Raw genomic sequence first — 18,561 nt, 5'->3', positions numbered from 1 at the left:
TAGGTATTACTGCACTATTGGAGCTATAAACGTTGATTTGATGGACAGCGATCGGTAGTCTATAATCTCAGTGGTGGAAAAAGTACTCAATTGCCATACTTAAGTAAAAGAAAAGATACCTTAATATAAAATGACTTAAGTAAAAGTGAAACTCACCCAGTAGAATACTACTTGAGTAAAAGTCTAAAAGTATTTGGTTTTAAATATACTTAAGTATCAAAAGTAAAAGTATAAATCATTTCAAATGGCTTATATTAAACAAACCAGATGGCACAATTGTCTTATTTAAAAAATGTACTGATAGCCAGGGGCAAAGCACAACATGCAGACATAATTTACAAACAAAGCATTTGTGTTTAGTAAGTCCGCCAGGTCAGAGGCAGTAGGGATGACCAGTGATGTTCTCTTCATAAGTGCGTGAATTGGACCATGTTCCTGTCCTGCTAAGCATTCAAAATGTAACGAGTACTTTTGGGTGTCTCCAAAATGTATGGAGTAAAAAATATATATATTTGTTTTTAGGAATGTATGGAAGATAAGGTTCTCAAATATAAATAACTGCGTTATGCCAGTGTAAGAGCTGAGATGTTGAGGAGTGTGTGTGGGTGCATGTGCCTGCATGTGTGTGTGTATGGGTGCGTGTGTGTGTAAGCATACGTGCACGTGTGATTAATTAACATAGGAATTACCTGGGCTCTGCTTTACACAGCTTCCCCAGAGCGATGGCAGAATTTTGCTGCACAGCACTTCTCTTGGCGTCGCCCGCAGCATGGCGGAGCAGGAGCAGGACAGTGTCGGTGCCCAGGAGGCTGCTGGCTGCCCCCCGCACCCCCAGGCAGTGGCCCAGGCACAGGGCAGCATTCCCTGCCACTGCCTCCTCACTGCTGGGGCCCAGGAGCCTCCTCAGGGTGTGAAGTCCTGATGAGTAGGACAAAATAAAAGTTGCCCAATGTAATCACGTACACTCACAGACAAAAGCACACACACACAGGCACATACAAACAAAATAAAAACAGACGTGCTCATACACACAAACTAACACACACGCACGTGTGAGCACACATCTTACAATACAATATTTGTTTTTGTTATTTAGCATCTTTCACATAACACACTAGTTCAAAAACCAAGACCAATCCATCATACATGTATCTTACTTTTATCACATTTCACCCACTCCTCCTGAGCCGTTTGACTGATAGCCGTGCACACTGTGAGGGTCTTCATCAAATATTTAGTGGTGGTCTTCCCTGATCCCTGCATGGCAAGATAAAACGATTTCTTTCACACCTGATACAGTATATAGAATACTTTATATCAGTCCATATAACACATATTTATTATTTTATCAAGAAGCTGTGGAAGGGAAAGAAGGGAAAAAGGCCTCTTGAATCGGGCAGGCAGTGATCATCTAAAAGAAATATAATAAAGAAGGCAATAAATTATGCTTGGCATTACTTTCAGTAGCATCCGCATTGTCCCCACAACTCCTCTCTGCACAGCGTCTTCAGTAGCAGCGGGGGACTGTGGGAGCACTTTACTCAGCAAACCTGTGGCTCTCTGAGGCCAAGAGAAAGAACAAAATGCAGTCAGTGGGAAAATAAACAAAGTGAGTTTGGAAAGAAACAGAGCAGTCATCAACACCTGCTGCTGATATTCTGTCACATTTACTGACCCAGAAAGAGATCCTTGATGTCACACTGAATGAGAGAGAGAGAGAGAGAGAGAGAGAGAGAGAGAGAGAGAGAGAGAGAGAGAGAGAGAGATCCTCTTGGGAATGTGCATTTGGAAAGTATTAAGACCCCTTGACTTTTTTCACACTTTGCTACGTTACAGCCTTATTCTAAAATTGATTAAATCGTTTTTTTTTCTCTCATCAATATATACACAATACCCAATAATGACAAAGCAAAAACAGGTTTTAGGCAATTTTTGCAAAAAACAATCACATTTACGTAAGTATTCAGACTCTTTGCTCAGTACTTTGTTGAAGCAGCCATTACTTCCTTGAGTCTTCTTGGGTATGACGCTACAAGCTTGGCACACCTGTATTTGGGGAGTTCCTCCCATTCTTCTCTGCAGATCCTCTCAAGCTCTGTCAAGTTGGATGGGGAGCGTTGCTGGAGAGCTATTTTCAGGTCTCTCCAGAGATGTTCAATCAGATTCAAGTCTGGCTCTGGCTGGGCCACTCAAGGACATTCAGAGACATGTCCTGAAGCCACTCCTGCGTTGTCTTGGCTGTGTGCTGTCATGACTCTCCTGTGAGGATCCAAAGATCAGGTTTTCAATGGATCAACTTCTACCAGACCCCTCTCACCCGCAGAGGGGGGGAGGGATTGATGTGGGGGTTTTGTGACACCTCATGCCCGGTCATAAATTGTATGCAGCAAAGGACTCTCTTGGCTCCTTTGTATCAACCAAAGGAATACCTTTGTCTCCAGAAGACTTTTGCCAGCCCAAAACTCTAACGTCCAAAAAGTGAACTTTGGAACAATATTTCTAACACCCGAATGTGGGAAATGGTCAATGGGTAGATGTAGAAAATTAATGTCATATTATTTGTAATTTTGTAATGTTATTAAAAACTGTATGAACCAAATACTGTAACTTAAGAAGGAAACCCCCTTTAGCCATCAAGTTTTCATCCAATCTGATGTGAAAACAACTATTTTTGTTAAGATAGGAATGTGATTTTGGTTTTCTAATGAGATACATTTTTTGATGTCCTTTGCACATTAATTAGCCACGCCCCGAGTGATGTCAGAAAAGCGTGTCAATGTGATGGAACCGCCCTTTTTGACCAGAGTGCTTAAAAGGACTGGCTAAGAATTAACATATCAGACCAGAAAGACGTGAGACCGTGGCCACACATTGAAATGGTTAGAAACTCTGAAACTCTCAGCACGAGGTGAAGAAAATGAACTTACCAGACCAGGACACCGTCGGCCTGCAGCTGTGCGTGTAAAGTGGTTTTGGAACTTTGACTATCTACCTGAGGAAGAGGAGAAGAAAACTCCCGTCTCAGACAATCACTGGTACGGCTAAGTAGCTGTTCTTAGGAAACAACCCATTGGAGACCGGGCAACTAAGAAGAAGGACATTGTGACCTCTGGTGGACAATCAGAGCATGTACAAGTGGCTCACAGGAAAGGCTCACTGAAACAACTTTCCGAGAGGGATTGGTTCCGACCGAGATAAACGATGAACGAACGGCATTCAACACGTAAATATATTCATTATCATTTTTTCCTCCAAACGGGCGGTGGTTCGTGTGCAAGGTATCTGATTAATGTGAGGACAGTCCTAGAATGTATCCACGATAAATGTCCCTTTTTCTCTATCTCTATTATCCCCACCCCATTCTCCATCTCTGTGTAATAAGCCGCCATATCTTGTCAGTCCACTAGGGACCTTTGTCTCATGTAAGTGTGTATGTGTATTCTGTGTTATTATTTAGTTAGCTAGTAAATAATGCTCAAGGTTGGGGTTCTTGCAGGTCCAAGAAGGTTCCGACTGTTCAGAATGAGACTGATATGAGGTAATGATTAATAAGTAACTTAGATCATCTAGAGTTTAATTTGGGAGATGGCAACTCGTTAAACAACTTCTTCCGTGGCGTCCTAAATTCCTAATGAGTAAATTATTTTTTTAGTTTTAAGTAAATCAACAGTATTATTCCCCGCAAACCCTACCACCCTTCCCCCAATTGGAGTAAACTAATAAACAGTAACACTTAGGCTTTTACCTTCAGTTTCTACATCTTATACACATTTTACAGACACAATCTATTTTACAATAGTTACATTTTGTTTGTTTTTAGTCCTTCCTCTATTTCTGATGTCCATCCAGTTTGATTTCTATTTGTAACTGTGCTATTTCACTGTCACGGGAGTCGAAAGGAGGAGCGGACCAAAGTGCAGCGTGTCTGCCGTTCCACATTTTATTTTCACTGTGAAACTCTGCACTACATAAATAACTGAACGAACAAAAACAACAAACCGTGACGCAGAGTAGAAACATACACTAACTCAGAAATAATCTCCCACAAACCCAGGTGGAAAAAACCCCTACTTAAGTATGATCTCCAATTAGAGACAACGAGGACCAGCTGCCTCTAATTGGAGATCATCCCAAACAAAACCCAACACAGAAATACAAAACTACAACCTGACAACATAGAAATAGAAAACATAGAATAGAACAAAGAACTACAAATCTCGAATGCCCACCCAAATCACACCCTGACCTAACCAAAATAGAGAAACAAAACGTCTCTCTCAGGTCAGGGCGTGACAGTACCCCCCCCCATCTACCTATGGTGGCGGCTCCGGTTCGGGGCTCCGCCTGCTGATCCCTCTGCTTTTGTGTTGCCGGAGGAACCAGACCATGGATCATCGCCGGAAGCTCTGAACTGTGGATTGTCGCTGGATGAACTGGGCCGAACTGGGCCGTAGATCATCGCCGGAGGTTCTGGACTGCAGACCGCCGCTGAAGGCTCTGGGCTGCAGACCACCGCTGGAGGCTCTGGGCTGCAGACTGCCGCTGGAGCCTCTGGGCTGCAGACCGCCGCTGGAGGCTCTGGGCTGCAGACCGCCGCTGAAGACTCTGGACTGGGGACCGCCGCTGAAGGCGCCGGACTGCAGGCCATCTCAGGAGGCTCCTGATCCCTCTGCTTTTGTGGATCATCGCCGGAAGCTCTGAACCGTGGATCGTTGCTGGATGAACCGGGCCATAGATCATCGCCAGAGGTTCTGGACTGCAGACCGCCGCTGAAGGCTCAGGGCTGCAGACCGCCGCTGGACGCTCCGGGCTGCAAACCGCCGCTGGAGGCTCCGGGCTGCAGGCCGTCTCAGGAGGTTCCGGACTGCAGGCCGTCTCAGAAGGTTCCGGACTGCAGGCCGTCTCAGGAGGTTCCGGACTACAGGCCGTATCAGGAAGTTCCGGACTGCAGGCCCTCTCAGGAGGTTCCGGACTGTAAGCCGTCTCAGGAGGTTCCGGAGTGCAAAACATTGCCGGAAGCTCTGGACTGGGAACTGTCGCCGGAAGCTCTGGACTGGGAACTGTCGCCGGAAGCTCTGGACTGGGAATGCGCACAGGAGGCCTGATGCGTGGGGCTGGCACAGGTGGAGCCAGACTGGTAACACGCACCTCAGGGCAAGTGCGAGGAGCAGGCACAGGGCGTACCAGGCTGGATAGACTCACTGTAGGCCGGGTACGTGGGACAGGCACAGGATATACTGGACCGTGGAGGCGCACTGGAGGTCTCAAGCATATAGCTGGCACAACCCGTCCTGGCTGGATGCTTACTTTCGCCCGGCAAACGGGGCGCTGGCACAGGACAAACTGGGCTGTGAATACGCACTGGCGACACAGTGCGCAGCGCCAACGCAGGATATCCTGGACCGAGAAGGCGAACTGGAGACCATGAGCGCTGAGCTGGCACCACCCTTCCTGGCTGAATGCTCAACCTAGCTCGGCAAATGCGGGGACGTGGGCACAGATCACACCAGGCTGTGAATGCGCACTGGCAACACAGTGCGCATCACCACATAACACGGTGCTTGCTTCCTCACTCGCTCCCCACGGTAAGCACGGGGAGTTGGCTCAGGTCTCCACCCTGACTCTGCCAAACTCCCCGTGTGCCCCCCCCAAAAAAAGTTGTGGGGCTGCCTCTCGCACTTGCCTCGTGGTTGGTATAGTGCCACGTAATATCGCCGCTCCGCTTTCGCTGCCTCAATCTCCTGCCTCAATCAAACGGCGATACTCCCCAGCCTGCCTCCAGGATCCTTTCCCGTCCAATATCTCTTCCCAAGTCCACTGGTCCATTCCACGCTGCTTGGTCCTTTGGTGGTGGGAGATTCTGTCACGATTGTCGAAGAAAGGAGGAGCGGACCAAAGTGCAGCGTGTGTGGCGTTCCACATTTTATTTTCACTGTGAAACTCTGCAATACATACATAAATAACTGAACGAACAAAAACAACAAACCGTGACGCAGAGTAGAAACATACAGAAATCTCAGAAATAATCTCCCACAAACCCAGGTGGAAAAAAACCCTACTTATGTATGATCTCCAATTAGAGACAATGAGGACCAGCTGCCTCTAATTGGAGATCATCCCAAACAAAACCCAACATAGAAATACAAAACTAGAACCTGACAACATAGAAATAGAAAACATAGAATAGAACAAAGAACTACAAATCTCGAATGCCCACCCAAATCACGCCCCAAAATAGAGAAACAAAATGTCTCTCTCAGGTCAGCACGTGACATTCACAACATTTCTGAACCTATATACATTTTACAGACCCTGTATGTTTTACATTGGTTATCTTGTTATTAGCCCCACACTTAAGCTGTGATGCTTCACAAAAGTACTGAACATTTCTATTCTCATAGCTTCTACAGATTGTAAATTAAAAATAAACATTTTTGCTAAAATAATTATTATATTATTGATTGATTGACTATGGCTTTTCAAATCACCCAGTATTGCTATCTGCAGTGTTAGTTCTTGGCAAATGTTGCAATTCTTCAGCCATTCCTGGACCTGTAACCAAAAACGAGCTACATATGGACAATACCAAAATAAATGATCTAATGACTCTGCCTCCTCACAGCAAAATCTGCAGAGCTTGGAAGATTGTATCCCCCATATATATAACATTCTATTGGTAGCAAGAATTTTGTATAGTCATTTAAATTGAAAAATTTGAATCACCAATAAATACTAGCCGATCAGGCATGATAGAGTGAAATTAAGTAAAAACAAGCAGGTTCTCATGAAAATGAAAGAATGAGGGATTCCTCTGACCTATCAATTCATAAACCATGTGCCATGGAATGGGTACATCGAAAATCTCTTCCCAACTATTTTGCAATTTATATGGCACAGCTGTCAGTTTTTTGGTCCTTAAATGAAATTGGTATATGTTTTTAGTTATCACACTTTTCTTTAACTATTGATGTTCTTTAATACAGGGCCCGACATACAAGCTCCTTACTTTTTCCCCCTTCTACTTGCCTCTTCCATTTTTGTGGTAATGCTGCAATTAGTTGGTTGTAATTTTGGGTAAAGCAGACATTTCTATGTCTGTGTTAGTTGCATGTGTTACATAACTCCACCAGTCCTATTTATAAAATCATTCACTAAAATTATACTTAAAAAAAAAGAATCTTTGAAAAAAACGTTTTTTTGTTTTTTTTTATCAATTAGTATATTTGAGTTTAACCACAATATTTGTTGTATTATTTGTTCTGTCTTTTCAGGTGGATTAAACTGAAATTGCAACCAACTTTCTAAGGCTTGTTTAAAAAATAACGATATTTTGGAGATTATTTCCTTTTCAAACAACCGAAAGTAAGCAGGTGTAATCTGAATAAAGGGAAAAAGGCCATTCTTGAACATAGGATGAGACGTTCCTACCAATTTACTAGAGAACCAGTGTTCATATAATTTAAAAAGCAGGTCACTAGGTGTAGGCAAAACCATAAGCAAATAGGTCAACTGTGATAAGACTAAAGAGTTAATCAGGGTGATTTTTCCACAAATAGACAGGTATTTTCCTTTCCATGTTAGCAACATCTTATCTATTTTTGCTAACTTTCTATAAAAATGTATTGGAGTGAGATCATTTCTTTTTTTTGTGATTTGTATACCGAGTATGTCCATATCTCCGTCAGACCATTTAATTGGTAAACTACACGGTAATGTAAAATTTGCATTTCTTTGTGATCCAATACGTATTTTATCATAATTTGGTTTTAATCCAGAGAGGATAGCAAAAGTATCTGGATCCTCTATGAGGCCGTGGAGAGATGCTAATTGTGGTTTTAAAAGAAAACATGAATTATCAGCGTACAATGACCCCTTAGTTTTTAAGCCACGGATTTCTAATCCCTTAATATTATCGTTTGATCTAATTTTAACAGCTAACATTTCGATGGCAATAATAAATAGATATGCCGATAGTGGACATCCTTGTTTTAATCCTCTAGATAGTTTAAAAACTTTCTGAGATGTAGCCATTATTTACTACTTTACACCTAGGGTTACTATACATAACTTTAACCCATTTTATAAGAGATTCCCCAAAATTGAAATATTCTAGGCATTTACATATAAACTCCAGTCGTACTTTATCAAAAGCCTTTTCAAAATCAGCTATGAAAACCAGGCCTGGTGTCCCCGATATTTCATAGTATTCTATTGTTTCCAGTACTTGTCTTTTATTATCTCCAATGTATCATCCATGTAGAAAACCTGTCTGATTAGGATGAATAATATCTGACAATACTTTTTTAATGCGCCAAGCATTTTGCTAGGATTTTTGCATCACAACACTGAAGTGTAAGAGGTCTCCAATTATTTAAATGGACTGGATCTTTATATATCCCACTTGGGTCCTGTTTCAGTAATAATGATATCAGACCTTGTTGCGTGTCTGATAATCTACCATTTATATAGGAGTGGTTAAAACATGCTAATAACAGTCCTCTGAGTACATAAAAAAAAGTTTTGTATACTTCCACTGGTATGCCATCCAGCACTGGAGTTGTCCCAGCCTTAAAGTTTTTAATTGCATCAACAAGTTCCTCCTCTGTAATTTGGCCTTCACATGAGTCTTTCTGTACAGATGTTAATTTTGCATTATTATTAGGAAAAAAATCCATACAATTAGTTTCAGTTAGTGGAGATGGAGGAGACTGAAATGAAAACATATTCTTAAAGTACTTTACTTCCTCTTTCAAAATATAATTCGGTGAATCATGCGTGACTCATTTGTAATAAGTTTCAATCAATTGTTTTGGTAGCATTTCTATATTGAAGATTGCCACAACCATGCTTAACCGTAGGGATGGTGCCAGGTTTCCTCCAGACCGGACGATTAGCATTCAGGCCAAAGAGTTCAATCTTGGTTTCATCAGACCAGAGAATCTTGTTTCTCATGGTCTGAGAGTCCTTTAGGTGCCTTTTGACAAACTCCAAGTGGGCTGTCATGTGCATTTTACTGAGAAGAGGCTTCCGTGTGGCCACACTACCAAAAAGGCCTGATTGGTGGAGTGCTGCAGAGATGGTTGTCCTTCTGGAAGGTTCTCCCATCTTCACAGAGAAACTCTGGAGCTCTGTCAGAGTGACCATCGGGTTCTTGGCCTTGACTAAGGCCCTTCTCCCCCGATTGCTCAGTTTGGCCGGGTGGCCATCTCAAGGAAGAGTCTTGGTGGTTCCAACCTTCTTCCATTTAAGAATGATGGAGGCCACTGTGTTCTTCGGGACTTTCAATGCTGCAGAAATGTTTTGGTACCATTCCACACATCTGTGCCACGACACAATTCTGTCTCGGAGCTCTACGGACAATTCTTTCGACCTCATGGCTTGGTTTTTGCTCTGACATGCACTGTCAACTGTGGGACTTTATATAGATAGGTGTGTGCCTTTCCAAATCATGTCCAATCAATTGAATTTACCACAGGTGGACTCCAATCAAGTTGTAGAAACATCTCAAGGATGATCAATGGAAACAGGATGCACCTGAGCTCAATTTCGTGTCTCATAGCAAAGGGTATGAAAACCTATATAAATAAGTATTTCTGTTTTACATTTTTTATACATTTGCAAACATTTCTAAACACCTATGTTCGCTTTGCTATTTTGGGGTATTGTGTGTTTTGATGAGGAAAAAATGTGATTTAATTAAGCAATAAGGCCCGAGGGTGTGTGCCTGGACACAGCCCTTAGCCGTGGTATATTTGGTCTCTCGAGTGGCGCAGAGGCCTAAGGCACTCCATCTCAGTGCAAGAGGCATCACTGCACTCTCTGGTTCGAATCCAGGCTGCATCACATCTGCACAATTAGCCCAGCGTCGTCTGGGGTAGGCTGAATTTGTTCTTAACTGACTTGCCTAGGTAAATAAAGGTTAAATAAAAAAATTATAAATATTGGCCATATATCACAAACCCCCGAGGTACCTAACTGCTATTATAAACTGGTTACCAACGTAATTAGAGCAGTAAAAATAAGTGTTTTGTCATACCCGTGGTATACGGTCTGATATACCATGGCTATCAGCCAATAAGCATTCAGGGCTCGACCCACCCAGTTTATAATCCATTTTAGAATAAGGCTGTAATGTAACAAACTGTGGAAGAAGTCAAGGGGTCTGAATACTTTTCGAATGCACTGTATGTTCGAGATACGTTCTGAATAGTTTTTATCCCCTTGAGACTGCTCAGACCAAAACGTGCTATGTTTTCTTATACGTGTTCTAATCTTATCTTTTCAATGCCTCGGGATACATGCTGACGAAGCAGGAGTTGTGTTTATATCTAAAACTAGTTGCTATACATAAAACAAGTATGGTTTCGTCTTGTTTCTCTCCAAATACCCATCTCTTCCATCTATGTTTGCATATAAAAAATGCTTGCGATATGGATAGTTAGAGCATGATAGGCCAGAGGGGCCGTAGAGAAGTGTCCGTGAGAGATGCAGTGGTGTTGGTCTCATCAGCAGAGCTGCGTCGGGGCCCTGTGGTGCAACCACTCACTGTGATGATGCCCCCGTCGGGATCACTCAGCAAGCCCAAGCATACGCCACTGATGGGAACAGCATGCTCCTGCAAGATAAAGGAGAGAGAAAGCGAGAGAGAGAAAGGTTAATCAAATATTCACTGTACATATCACTTTTTCATAGGGGTGCTTATTATTATTACACCAAAGGGGCTGAAACAAAAGCTCTCAGTGCTCTCTTTGTTCTTGTTTTTCCATTCACCTCCTTCCCTCCCTCTTCCCATCAAATTGATGTGTTACCCTGATAGGTGGGCCAAGGACTAGTCAATCACTGCCCAACTCCAAATGGCACCCAGGTGTGCCATGGGCCCTGGTCAAAAGTAGTGCACTATATAGGGAATATGGTGCCATTTGGGATACGCCAGCCTAACAGCCTCTATCGTACCTGGATGGCTGTGGAGGAATTACCAGAGAGGTTGATCATCAGTCCCAGGAGGGGATAAAGGATCTCTCTGTATTCACAGTGCGTACACCACTTCTGTAATAGAGAACCACAGTGCAATACAACACACACTGGATTTGGTTTGAGAAATGACCATTGTACATTGTTATCTGTTCTGGCTTAGTTTCAGTGTATGACATTTCAAAACCCTTTTTTTATTGGAAAGAGAAAAAGCAAGTGTGCCATCATTAGAATTGAAAAATAATAAAATAGAAAAATAAACATCTCAGTTCAGTTTAGGAAAATAAAAAAGTTGTATGCTCCTTTAAAATAAGCTAGTCATAAAAAGCAAGTGTGCCATCATTAGAATTGAAAAATAATAAAATAGAAAAATAAACATCTCAGTTCAGTTTAGGAAAATAACAAAGTTGTATGCTCCTTTAAAATAAGCTAGTCATAAATAAAATATGAAGCAATATTCACCATGGCGATTAGAAAGGCCTGCCAACAATCCTGACAGTTGGCAACCTCGTTATGGATGGCATCATCTCCAATCATATTGCCTATTGTTGATATGAGCGATGGAAAACTATGCCGGTTGAATGTGGTGATGTTTCTCTGCAACCAGAGCACATGAAAAGATTATCCCCAAAATATCTTGACAATGTCTGGTCGCAGATTAGTTTTTACTGTATTGCCTACTCATATGGTTGCAGTCATGTTTGGCATGACAGATCTAGGACCAGGCTACAACAACTACAGTATCAGGAGCAAATTAAGTATTTGATGAGATGTAGCTAACTTCCAACACAAATATCTTACCAGCAGACTTGCGAAAGGCAGCACAATCAATGTTGTAAACGTGTCCCTTAACTGCAAGCAAAATCTGTAACATGAACAGGGAGTTAACCATGATGAACATGAAATGTACAAGAATATACAGTAGATATGCTGCAAATCACTTGCCTATTTATTTTTTTATTTTTTTATTTAACCTTTATTTAACCAGGTAGGCAAGTTGAGAACAAGTTCTCATTTACAATTGCGACCTGGCCAAGATAAAGCAAAGCAGTTCGACACATACAACAACACAGAGTTACACATGGAGTAAAACAAACATAGTCAATAATACAGTAGAAAAATAAGTCTATATACAATGTGAGCAAATGAGGTGAGATAAGGGAGGTAAAGGCAAAAAAAGGCCATGGTGGCAAAGTAAATACAATATAGCAAGTAAAACAATGGAATGGTAGATTTTTTGTGGAAGAAAGTGCAAAGTAGAAATAGAAATAATGGGGTGCAAAGGAGCAAAATAAATAAATAAATACAGTAGGGGAAGCGGTAGTTGTTTGGGCTAAATTATAGATGGGCTATGTACAGGTGCAGTGATCTGTGAGCTGATCTGACAGCTGGTGCTTAAAGCTAGTGAGGGAGATAATTGTTTCCAGTTTCAGAGATTTTTGAAGTTCGTTCCAGTCATTGGCAGCAGAGAACTGGAAGGAGAGATGGCCAAAGGAGGAATTGGCTTTGGGGGTGACCAGAGAGATATACCTGCTGGAGCGCGTGCTACAGGTGGGTGCTGCTATGGTGACCAGTGAGCTGAGATAAGGGGGGACTTTACCTAGCAGGGTCTTGTAGATGACCTGGAGCCAGTGGGTTTGGCGACGACTATGAAGCGAGGGCCAGCCAACGAGAGCGTACAGGTTGCAGTGGTGGGTAGTATATGGGGCTTTGGTGACAAAACGGATGGCACTGTGATAGACTGCATCCAGTTTATTGAGTAGGGTATTGGAGGCTATTTTGTAAATGACATCGCCGAAGTCGAGGATCGGTAGGATGGTCAGTTTTACGAGGGTATGTTTGGCAGCATGAGTGAAGGATGCTTTGTTGCGAAATAGGAAGCCAATTCTAGATTTAACTTTGGATTGGAGATGTTTGATGTGAGTCTGGAAGGAGAGCTTACAGTCTAACCAGACACCTAGGTATTTGTAGTTGTCCACATATTCTAAGTAAGAACCGTCCAGAGTAGTGATGCTGGACGGGCGGGCAGGTACGGGCAGCGATCGGTTGAAGAGCATGCATTTAGTTTTATTAGTATTTAAGAGCAGTTGGAGGCCACGGAAGGAGAGTTGTATGGTATTGAAGCTCGTCTGGAGGGTTGTTAACACAGTGTCCAAAGAAGGGCCAGAAGTATACAGAATGGTGTCGTCTGTGTAGAGGTGGATCAGAGACTCACCAGCAGCAAGAGCGACATCATTGATGTCTACAGAGAAAAGAGTTGGCCCAAGAATTGAACCCTGTGGCACCCCCATAGAGACTACCAGAGGCCCGAACAACAGGCCATCTGATTTGACACATTGAACTCTATCAGAGAAGTAGTTGGTGAACCAGGCGAGGCAATCATTTGGGAAACCAAGGCTATTGAGTCTGCCGATGAGGATGTGGTGATTGACAGAGTTGAAAGCCTTGGCCAGGTCAATGAATACAGCAGCACAGTATTGTTTCTTATCGATGGCGGTTACGATATCATTTAGGACCTTGAGCGTGGCTAAGGTGCACCCATGACCAGCTCTGAAACCAGATTGCATAGCGGAGAAGGTGCTGTGGGATTCGAAATGGTCGGTAATCTGTTTGTTGACTTGGCTTTCGAAGACCATAGAAAGGCAGGGTAGGATAGATATAGGTCTGTAGCAGTTTGGGTCAAGAGTGTCACTTCCTTTGAAGAGGGGGATCACAGCAGCTGCTTTACAATCTTTTGGAATCTCAGACGACACGAAAGAGAGGTGAACAGGCTAGTAATAGGGGTTGCAAAAATTTCGGCAGATAATTTTAGAAAGAAAGGGTCCAGATTGTCTAGCCCGGCTGATTTGTAGGGGTCCAGATTTTGCAGCTCTTTCAGAACATCAGCTGACTGGATTTGGGAGAAGGAGAAATGGGGAAGGCTTGGGCGAGTAGCTGTGGGGGGTGCAGTGCTGTTGACCGCGGTAGGGGTAGCCAGGTGGAAAGCATGGCCAGCCGTAGAAAAATGCTTATTGAAATTCTCAATTATAGTGGATTTATCGGAGGTGACAGAGTTTCCTATCCTCAGTGCAGTGGGTAGCTGGGATGAGGTGTTCTTATTCTCCATGGACTTTACAGTGTCCCAGAACTTTTTTGAGTTTGTGTTGCAGGAAGCAAATTTCTGCTTGAAAAGGCTAGCCTTGGCTTTTCTAACCGCCTGTTTCTAACTTCCCTGAAAAGTTGCATATCACGGGGGCTGTTCGATGCTAATGCAGAACGCCACAGGATGTTTTTGTGTTGGTTAAGGGCAGTCAGGTCTGGAGAGAACCAAGGGCTATATCTGTTCCTGGTTCTAAATTTCTTGAATGGGGCATGCTTATTTAAGATGGTGAGGAAGGCATTTCTAAAAAATAACCAGGCATCCTCTACTGAAGGGATGAGGTCAATATCCTTCCAGGATACCCGGGCCAGGTTGATTAGAAAGGCTTGCTCTCTGAAATGTTTCAGGGAGCGTTTGACAGTGATGAGTGGAGGTCGTTTGACCGCTGACCCATTACGGATGCAGGCAATGAGGCAGTGATCGCTGAGATCTTGGTTGAAAACAGCAGAGGTGTATTTAGAGGGCAAGTTGGTTAGGATGATATCTATGAGGGTGCCCGTGTTTGGGGTGGTACCTAGTAGGTTCATTGATAATTTGTGTAAGATTGAGGGCATCAAGCTTAGATTGTAGGATGGCTGGGGTGTTAAGCATGTCCCAGTTTAGGTCACCTAGCAGCACGAGCTCTGAAGATAGATGGGGGGCAATCAGTTCACATATGGTGTCCAGAGCACAGCTGGGTGCAGAGGGTGGTGTATAGCAGGCGGCAACGGTGAGAGACTTGTTTTTAGAGAGATGGATTTTTAAAAGCAGAAGTTCAAATTGTTTGGGTACAGGCCTACAGCCTATGCTGTATGTGATGTAGCCAACTCTATACAATAGGCTCCCACATGACAAGGAACAATAAAATAATTGGCTGCACACTGCATACAGTATGGGACACAGACAATAAATCTCAGGAGGTTACAAACACAATCGATATTATATTATTATTCATGAGTCATGACGTGCAGTACCAAACCACAGTATGTGACGACATTATCTAAATATTTTATAATACTCACAAGCACACACATACTTAATAAGTTAACACACACACCCCACCGTTAGCAAGTAATGGATGGCTTTTGGCCCCCCAAAAAAGAAAAGATGCTCAATTAAATTGTAGAATTGAAGCCAAACAAATTGTCCTGGAGAGGCTGTCTATCATAGGCTACACAACAATTTCACACTCCACCATTCTCTCACGCTGCTGTGGATAGAGTGAGAGAGGAGCCTTGGCCTAGGCTATTGTTGATTGCGAAGATGGAGGCTTTTTTCATTGAAGTAAAATGAAAGTTAGAGGATAAAGAGTATGCCTACAGTGAAAAAATTACAAGCGCAATGTCCATTGTGTGGACAAGTTTTAATATTGTAGTGGACAATGATGAGAAGAGCGTCGGCACGGCCAAATGCAAGCCACTGCAAATTGCAAACTTAAATGTATTTATTTTCGTATTTATAATCATGTGTTTAATCATTAGCCTATTATTATTGTATATCATTGTTATTATTGTAGGTCTATTTATTAATCTAAACCAGTTCTTTAAATACGCTAAATGTGTTTTGTTTAATTCTGCTGAGACATTTTCGTTGGCTAAATTAAGTTAGAATTGTCTTTTCAATTGTGTGCTCCATCTTTAGTTTAAGATAAGTTAGTTATAAGAAGGCCCGTTGTAAAATAAATATCATTAGAGGTTAATTGCTGCAATATAGCGTGTTCAAAACTTTTGGGATGTTTTAAACCAGTTCACAAGTCTTTTGATTCATTCTGTTGAGCCATTTTCTTTCGCCAAATTAAGTTCCAACTGTAATGTTTTGTTTGTCATATTATAATAGCCTGCTCGTATTTTCCCTATAAATGATGGCTTGACTTACTTTTGATATTACTCTAATAAAGTTTCGAAACTTTTGTGAAGGTTTGGTGTGGTGTGGCTATTATTAAGCTTAACCACTGCAGGCTTATGATATGAAGGCAGTGTGCACCAGCGCTCCAACTGAATCCGAACTCCGTTTTAGGCTACCAGAGTCAAAGAATATAATACTTATCTTTTTACAAATATTTGGATCAGAAATGTATGAATAAGCTTCCTTCTGTACGACTATATCTGTCTAGCAGACACAGTAGCCATCTGACAAATGCATGTCGGTGTCATAGCATGCTGCCGACATATCTCTATGTCTCTGGGGCTTCTCTTCCTTTATGTCATTTTTTCTAATATTAATATCATACAGTGGACGCAAATGCATGCAATGCTCTGAACCGTGAAGTGGACAATTATTGTTTTAGGAAAGTAAAAACCAATAAAGCCAGGGGCTATGAAGTTTAGCATATGCTACACATCGAAACACAAGGAATAGTGTTTTTGTAATTTTTTTTAGGCTGTTTTTAAGCCTAAATGTTGCTAATTTGGCCTATATCCCTCGTTAATTGATGGCGCTGTCTGCACCAGGTCGGAGGTTTCATTATCTCTCTCTTTCTACTCTCGGACATATAGATGTCCGGTAAATTGCTCAAATGTCCGTAAATTAAAATATTTCGTGTCATGTTGTCCGGTGCAAAATCTTCCTAACGGAAACCCAGGCACAGACATCAACTCAATGTCTTTTCCACATTGGTTCAGTGTAATTTCATTTAAATGACGTGGAAACAACGTTGATTCAACCAGTGTGTGCCCAGTGAGACATCTCACACAAACAGCACCGTAGAAGAGGTGATAGCCTTGTTTTCGCAAACGTTAACAAAAAGCGAGTCCCTGACAATGGCTCCAGACTCACATTAGTAATGTAATTCCTTCCAGCACCATTCAAGTCCAACCAAATAGACTGTGATCTTCCCATTTCAACCACTATACGCTCTCTGACTTTATTCCTGTGGCTCTGACTCTCCTTCTGTAGCTTAGTCCCAAATTACACCATATTCCCTTTTTAGTGCACTTCTTTTGACCAGAGCCTATGGGCCCCGGTCAGAATTAGTGCACTATATTAGGAAAAGGGTGCCACTTGGGATGCAGAGACGCAGACTCGATTTTCATAAGTGACAGTGTGAGTTTAGGAATGGAGTGGCCATTCGGCTTTCAACTGAGATTAACGGTGGGATAGAGCATGGTGATGGATTGGGATGTCAACCCCGCTGTTCACTTTGCATTTTCTTGGAGCTGTCCAGCCAAGTGAATTAAAACTGCTCTTTAATATTTACGCCGATGATATATGACAATACAATAGAGTAGCCTGGTGGGTCATAGTCAGAATATGTATTTATTTTTTCCTGTGAAGTGATATCATTGTGATAGCATTGTTCTTCAAACGCTGACGAAGGCTGATGCCGAAACATGTGCATTTGTTCTGACATCGGCTGCTAAGAAAATACATTAAAACTTCAAGAATATTTCAGTGACTGAGTTTTTCCCTCCTTCAAGTAATAGCATCCACCATTTTGTTACGAAAAGCTATTTATTGCATTAGCTACAGTGTACATACTGGTTTTCTGTGGCAAAGTTCTCCAAAATAGTTAGCGCTGTGGTTTCCAGCTGGCTCCGTGTGGATATGCACACCATCAAGTTTCCCACCAACCTGCAGAGTTGTGTGAGAAAGTCTAATATTTCATTTTCACACATCATTAACACTTCTTTAAGCCAAGAAAATTATCCAACTTACTATATCATTGTTTTACTGATTAAATAAGATGGATAACATAATATTCTGAATAAAACGCACCAGCAAGTGCAAATGCAGGTCTGATGTGAGACTAAATATAGCAATAGAATATCAACATGGTGTCAATTCCCACAGTACACAAGGGGTAAAATCCAAAATTAAATGTTTACTGTTAATAGAGCACAACATATTTTGCGATCCTACTCTGAGTGGACGGCTCTATCTGCTGTCTGAAAGAGCTGAAAGAGGAGAAGGCAGGTAGGTTTGATTTGATAATATTGTGTGGTTCTTGTCTGCCAAAACACGCAATTACCAACAGGGATCTAATCTCTTACATGTGCAAATTCAGGTTCTCAATGGCCAAGCATCTTCCATGTGGTGTTTGGGAGTACAAAGACAGAATCGCCAGGCATTCTTTCCGCACCGCCGCCATTCCTGATACTAATAAGTCAACAATGTACTCTTTGGAGGCTGGGCATCTCATCAGCATCTTTTGGTTTTCATCTGAAAGCAAGCAGCCCAGGAGAAAAAATGTCTTCAGCAACAGGGACAGTTCCAGTGACAGTTGTGGCAAAGATTGAATTTAATAATACATTGCATGCACTTTGAATCGATTTTAATGCTATTTGTCAGGGAATGATTGTAGGCCTACTTTAAATGCAATAGCAACAATATAATTGCACTTGCCTCCTTAATTGGCAGATTTTATAAATCAAATGCATTTCCCCTATTTTGACATTGGCACAACAGGTTTTGGATAGCTGTATAATTGATTTGTCACCGTTTGGGAGAAGAAGGAGCAATTATTTTCTCTTGGT

At 42.2% G+C, this 18,561-nt stretch overlaps 1 protein-coding gene across 2 annotated transcripts in view; it reads right to left on the bottom strand.

The window, feature by feature from the left end:
- The window catches only part of ttc12 (tetratricopeptide repeat domain 12), a 45,821-nt gene that overhangs the window by 11,676 nt on the left and 15,584 nt on the right, over nucleotides 1–18,561 (bottom strand). For both annotated transcript variants that reach the window (XM_045703443.1, XM_045703444.1), the window contains 9 exons: nucleotides 18,079–18,247; nucleotides 17,567–17,659; nucleotides 11,773–11,836; nucleotides 11,434–11,568; nucleotides 10,954–11,046; nucleotides 10,547–10,615; nucleotides 1,459–1,560; nucleotides 1,158–1,257; nucleotides 690–918 (listed from right to left, as the gene is read on the bottom strand). In XM_045703443.1, the coding sequence (XP_045559399.1) occupies nucleotides 690–918; nucleotides 1,158–1,257; nucleotides 1,459–1,560; nucleotides 10,547–10,615; nucleotides 10,954–11,046; nucleotides 11,434–11,568; nucleotides 11,773–11,836; nucleotides 17,567–17,659; nucleotides 18,079–18,247 (1,054 nt within the window). The remainder of the gene's footprint in view (nucleotides 1–689; nucleotides 919–1,157; nucleotides 1,258–1,458; nucleotides 1,561–10,546; nucleotides 10,616–10,953; nucleotides 11,047–11,433; nucleotides 11,569–11,772; nucleotides 11,837–17,566; nucleotides 17,660–18,078; nucleotides 18,248–18,561) is intronic.

The sequence above is a fragment of the Salmo salar genome, chromosome ssa20 (genome assembly GCF_905237065.1).
Source record: "Salmo salar chromosome ssa20, Ssal_v3.1, whole genome shotgun sequence".
NCBI lineage: Eukaryota > Metazoa > Chordata > Actinopteri > Salmoniformes > Salmonidae > Salmo > Salmo salar.
This window is presented reverse-complemented; position numbering and strand designations above follow the sequence as displayed.